General features: G+C 31.9%; 1 protein-coding gene across 1 annotated transcript; it reads right to left on the bottom strand.

The window, feature by feature from the left end:
• Positions 1 to 283: 283 nt before the first annotated feature.
• Positions 284 to 2,860, bottom strand: LOC109208150. The gene is made up of 9 exons (XM_019371197.1): positions 2,796 to 2,860; positions 2,513 to 2,677; positions 2,059 to 2,151; positions 1,773 to 1,967; positions 1,606 to 1,659; positions 1,239 to 1,394; positions 1,032 to 1,085; positions 805 to 945; positions 284 to 669 (listed from the first exon to the last, which is right to left on the bottom strand). The coding sequence occupies exons 1-9, from the start codon at positions 2,811 to 2,813 to the stop codon at positions 289 to 291; spliced, it is 1,257 nt and encodes a 418-aa protein (XP_019226742.1). The 5' UTR covers positions 2,814 to 2,860; the 3' UTR covers positions 284 to 288.
• Positions 2,861 to 6,627: the final 3,767 nt, after the last annotated feature.

Here is a 6,627-nt window from a genome sequence, read left to right as displayed (position 1 = left end):
ATGAAAGACATGTTTGCTAGATTTTACTTATCTTCTTCAAAGCTAAGTTGCTCCGACACGGCAACTTAAGCGCAGCACCCGTACGACACGACATTAGTATGGGCGTAGGTATGAGATCCGAATTTGGTCAAATAATTTGGAGTACTTTGATTACGACGGACCAAAAAATTCGAGACGAGATACAAATTACGTTTTGAACTTTGATCTAGATATTCGTTAAAATTCATAATGTAGAACAAGACACCATATTTTCTTGAAAATAGAAAGTAAATTTCGTCATAGTATTAATTAACATGATGTGTCGACCTCACCATGTCCTCCATACAATACAAAATGCTCATTTCCACTTCTAAAATATGGTATATCCAAAACATCATACAAATTAGAATCACTAAGTTTGACGTTCATTGATTCTACTATGGGTATCGTCTCACCTTTATCGTTTAAAACATTAGGTCTCCGACAATAAGCATCATACCTAGGATCTACAGCAAGCGAACAACCGGCGCCCAATGGAGGTTCAGGCACACCTGGTGGACTATATGCAACTCCTCCCATCTCAACGTTAGTAGCAAAGCTTGCCAAGTCAGTGAAAATCGCATGAGGCCAAAAACCAACTTGTTCGTGGTTTTCACCAATCAAAAGCCACCAATTTCCATTAGCTAGGTCCTACACAAGAAAATATCTGTATTATTATTTTGTACCTTTTAAGTTCTAATTCATACAATTGTATTATTGGAAAACCAAATCAAGAACTTGAAATTTTTTTAAAAAAAAAAAAAAGAGAGAGAGAAAAATATGTACCCGATCGATAAACATTGTAATCTCTGCCATTTGTTGATCTCCACGGTGTGAAATCTCATCAAAGACCATATCAACAGGTAACTCGGTATTTACTAGGACAAATCCAGGACATAGTGCATTGAAGCAATGTGTATTACCAGCCTAATAAACATGAAATTTGTTGTAATTTTTCCAATTGAGGTAAATAGCTAACTTTACAATATATACAAAATCATTGAATTACATACCTGAAAATGTACAAAAAGCCTAGTCTTATTGTCCTTGTATAATGTTGGATCCACCTACAACATGAAATTGGGTTAATCTTAAATTTCCTCTTCCTTTCTCTCTCCCCTACCTTACCTCATAAAAATAATTAAAAAGCAAAAAAGCTGTCACGAAATAAATTAAAAAAATAATTTAAGTACCAAAGTAGAACGAGCTATTAAACTTACTCTCCAACCAACTTGTAAAATATCTGACCCTTTTTGAATTTTTAGTCGGCATGCACTATTTTGTTGACCTTCAACATGAGGATTCCATAAACTAGCTGTCATTCCGGCTCCCGAAAACCTAGTATTTGGATTATTTTGAACTTGGGCTGATGCAAGCTAAATATAGTAAATGAATATTTTTTGTTAACCAATGACATGGTATACCAAAATTAGCATATATTTATATTCATCTAAAAAATCATCCGAAGAATATTTTGTATTCAACACTCTAAAATTATAAAGATTACTTTGCTTGGTCATTAGATTGCCATAAAGGAAAATACAAAATTGCAAAATGAAAAGATGATAAATATTCATATTCATATACCTTGTATCCCTGCGATGATATGTAACTTCTTTTTGACTCACTATTGTTGTTAATCTGTGTAAAAACAATAAAATATATTTGTCCAAAAAAATACAACACATCGAATGAAAAAGAAAAAAGAGAAAAAATTGTTCAAGATATCAATGATTTGGGTAACATTATCTTACACTAATAAATTGAACTTCAAATGAGATAGCTTCTGGTGACGGAATACGTTTGTGTCTAATAAGGTCATCTTTAGTAACTCTCTTAATAGGAACGGTTCCGAAAGGACAACCTCTTTCCTTCAACCATATGCTAGATGACCATATAGTTGCTGAGGTATTTGAATTTTGCCACGTCCTAGCTAAAGTAGGTTTCATCTGTCCATCAGAAACAAAAATTATGCATGCTAACATTCTCAAATCATTATTAAAAGTGGAAAGTAAAATTAAAAGACCAGAGACATTATACCTTGGGATGAAAATCGTGATTTTGTAATAACGGATGATCGAACGCAGGTTGTTTGTAGAAATCAACACAATCGTATGTATCCCCATATTTCGTCTGTGACACGAAATGTTGCAATCGTATTATAAATAGTGTTGGTGACACTAATTGAATGTCTTGTTATCACAATGATGTGACTTTTGAATACGTAAGAATTTTACCATATATAAAATGAAGTTAGAAAAAAGTACTAGGAAATACAAAAATCATAATTTTCAATTGCAATATCACTTTATAAAAAATCGAATATAGAATAATATTAATTTTTAAACCGTTAGTATGGCTATATCGAAATCTTCAAGTACAAATATGGAATGGAATTATATTTTCTTTTTTTTTTCTTCTATAAAAGTGCTATTAACACAATAATCACTTGAGAAATTTATGAACACAATAATTTTTTGCTCTGGATATATACCTTAATTATTTTGGTCGCTGGCTTATTCAGAAGTTTAAGTTGCTTCTTCAACTCTAAATCCTCTACTTTGGATAATTTTATTTCTCCTTGAACTCCGTCATAACTCAGAAGAACATATAGCACCATCAAAATTTGTAGAACAACCTTTCGCCGCATCAACATGGTCTGAATCAATTAAAATTATTTTAACGGCCTGAATGCGAAATATTTATACACACAATAAAATAATATTTAAAGAAAAAATTAATTAACAAAATATTGAAGTACTAAACAGTGGACTTACTTGATTTACTAGATGCATGAGGTTGAAGTTCTTGAGCACCTACAATTTTTTCTTTTATGAGGAAGAAGTAATATATAGGGATAGAAGAGATTGAAAATGGCTATTATAGGAAAAAGTTATATATAGGGATACAAGAGATTTAAATGGCAGATATTTAAAATGGCTATTATTAGTTATATATTTTCCAAATCATGAGTAGTAGAATCCAGGGTAGACTGTCTGGTAAAGAATATCAATTATTCTCTTCTATGTATATTCCAAGAAGATAATCTGACCATAGATTACTTGTAACATTAAAATTAGGAGTGTACAAAGGAAATCGACAAATTATACCAAATCAATAATCCGAATCAAACCGAGAAAAAATCCGACTATTGGTTTGATGTTGGGAAAAAACCCGACCATAATTGCTTTGTTTTGGTTTTAACTAAAAAAGTCAAATCGAAATCAAATCAACCCAACATTACATATAAAATATTTATTACAGTGTAGTTTATAAATATTTCTTAAATATTTTCATAATTTTATCTTTTCAACGAATTATTTTAAGTTGGGACTTATAATTCTTGAATGCCACAATAAGTTTTATAGTTAATATTATCACTAATAAAAGACATTCAATTCAATTGTATTAGGAATAACAATAGTGTTGGATATCTATTTTTTTGTAGTTTTTTCATGGTTTAGATAATTTGCATAACTTTTTCTTTTATAGTGTTTAGTCATGTAAAAATAGTACTTGTCAGTCGTACTTATTTTAGCAACTTAGTAATTTTACATTATGTTTATTCTTATTATGGCTAATTAATAATATTTGTTTTATGCGATTTTATTATCTTCATTGTTGATTATTTTAGTACAATACCATAGCTCATCTCATATTTTATGTTAATTTCTTGAAAAACACTTTTTATAGTTGTGTCTTACTAGGATCAAAGAAATTTTTGAAGAACAAATTCTATATTTTGTGCTATGAAGACTTTATAAAAAAAACTGAAAAAACCCGAAAATCCAAAAAACACGAGAAAAATCGAGATTAAAAAATCTAATTTTTATTGGTTTGGTTTGGTCTTTAGATTTAATAACTTGACACAATTGATTTGGTTTGGTAACTAGAAAATCAGAACCAACCCGACCTATGTACACCCCGAATTAAAATAATCTACAAGTTTCCTGTTAATCTATTATACGTGATAGAAATGTTTAAAGAAAACCGACAAATTGCTCCGAACCGATAGATTGAGTCAACCCGAAAAAAGCTAATTAGTGGTTTGGTTTTATATAAAAAGTCCGGCCATAATTAGTTTGGTTTGGTTTTATATAAAAAGTCAAACAGAAGCTAAATCGAACCGACTTTATATGCATACAATTCTTTAAAATAGTTTACACTTAAGAATATTTATTATTTTGTAATATGTAAATATTTCTTGAATTTTATTTTAGTTTTCATTTCCCAATATATTATTTCAGGTTTGAACTTGTAATTTTAAATAGAACGAGAAGTCTGTTATAAAATTATAGCTCATAGATGTCTAATAACCCATCCAAATCAAATTGTGTTCATTATTTCATGATCTCTTATTAACAGTACTTGTCGTCTTGGTTTTCATTATATTTATTGTTGGGACACTATATTTTTGCATAATGTCATAATTCATTTCACATTTGTATTACTATCTGGAAAGCACCATATAATTGTTATATCTTATTAGGACATACGAAATATTTGGAAGCACTAGTTACACGTTGTGTCTTGCGGAGATCTTATCGATAATTTTTTTTAAAAAATCGAAATAAAAAGCAATTTTTGTTGGTTTAATTTGGTTTATAGATTTAAAAAACTGAAATAGTTGATTTGGTTTGATAAATAAAAAATCGAACCAAACAACCTATGTACACAGCCCTACTATAAGATATTTTAAATTAGTGTAATTTCCTAAAGCATTATTAACAAGATCTAGGGAAGGTTTCTAGCATGATTAAATCGGTGTATTTTCTTTAATATTATACGATTGGTCAAATGATTTCTTCGTTCAAATTAGGTTTTATAGGCTAGATGTCATATTTTTTTCTAGTGAGAATGAGAGAGTTTTGTGAGAAGAATTTTTTAAGTCGGGCAACGTGGGAAATTTATGACCAAAAGAAAAAATATTTATTTAAAACATAGGAAAGTAAACATCGTCATATCAGTAATTAACACCATGTGTCGATATCACCACGTCCTCCATAAAATATAAAATGCTGAAACTTTTCATGTCCCAATGTGGTACATCCCTAACCTCATATAAATTAGGATCCTCAGCTTGGGCAATCGTTGTGTCTACCGCTTGGATTCATGTGGGAGAACACATACCATGCTTGGAGGAGGCTTCTAACTAATTTTTCTTCTCTTCTCTTCCTCTAATTTTATAGTTTATTAGTGCTAGAGTTTTGGATGCTACATGAACGTTGTAGTTTGAAGCTTGAATTGTTCTTATTATTTTATCATATTGGCTTATTTATTTAATCTTGCGCTTAATTATTTGATTTCTTGATCATCAATTGAATACTATCTACGAATCTAGGATTGAACTCGGGAGAGGGAATTCTAGATTGCATATAAGATTGAGTAGAGCAAGATCTTAACTCTGGGAGGGGGGGGGGGGGGGCGAATTTGCGGTTAGGATAGGAATATACCTAATCGCCTTGCTTGGTTGTTGTACAGGAATTATAAATGCGTTCTTGTTAATTCTAATTCCATAGGAATATAGGCATTAGTTAGCTTGAATAGGCGAGTTGTACTTCGGGAGAAGACTACGAGCAATATTAACCCTGTCAACCAATAAACCAGATAAATTAATTAGACGATTTAAGTGGACAACTCAACGGGACTGTTAGCTAAACCATAGCTCTAGAATATTCACCCATATTGAATTCGTATCTATAATTCGCCAACTTGTTTTCTTTAATCTATTAATTTGTTATCTAGATTAATTTTAGTTAAATATTCATACTTTAGAAATCGTTTGAATAGATAAATTATTTGGTTTAATTTAGTTGATAGTTAATCACAAGTCCATGTGGGTACGACATCTGGACTTACAACCCTATATTACTTGTCGACCACGTATACTTACGTGTGCGCTAGGGAGCAACAAGTTTTTAGCGCCTTTGTCGGGGACTTAGAAGTTAACTAGCATACTATATTAGATTTTTACTCTTTGTCTATTCAAGTTTTTAAATTTTTATCTTAGTTTAATATTTACTATTGTAACGACCCGACCGGTCGTTTTGAGCTCTAGCGCGCCGTTCAGCAGTTTGAGGCCATGAGCAGCTTCATTTCAGGTATTATGACTTGTGCGCACGGTCGGAATTAAATTCCAGGAAGTTCGAAGTTGACTTGGAGAGGAAATTCTCATTTCGGAAGCTTTAAGTTGAGAGAATTGACTAAGAATGGACTTCAGAGTAAACGACCTCGGAATCGGGATCTGAAGGTTCCAGTAGGTTCGTATGATAATTTCAGACTTGGGCGTATGCCTGGTTCGGGTTTTGGATGACCCGGGAGCGTTTTGGCGCCTATTGTGGAAGTTAGCATTTTGGAAGAAATTTCATAAGTTTGGGTTGAAGTGCATTTCAGTGTTATCGATGTCTGTTTGGGATTCCGAGCCTGGGAGTAGCTCCGTATGGTGATTCTGGAGTTGGGAGCGCGATCAGAAGTACATTCCGATGTCATGGATCATTTTGGGATCATTGGCTAAAGATAGAAATTTGAAGGTTTTTGAGAAGTTTGACCAGAGGTGGACTTTGTGATATCGGGGTCGAATCCGATTCCGGAAGCTGGAGTTGGTCTGTA

This window comes from Nicotiana attenuata, unplaced genomic scaffold, assembly GCF_001879085.1.
Source record: "Nicotiana attenuata strain UT unplaced genomic scaffold, NIATTr2, whole genome shotgun sequence".
NCBI classification, from domain to species: domain Eukaryota; kingdom Viridiplantae; phylum Streptophyta; class Magnoliopsida; order Solanales; family Solanaceae; genus Nicotiana; species Nicotiana attenuata.
The sequence above is the reverse complement of the archived record's forward strand: the minus strand, read 5'-3'. Positions and strand labels throughout refer to the sequence as shown.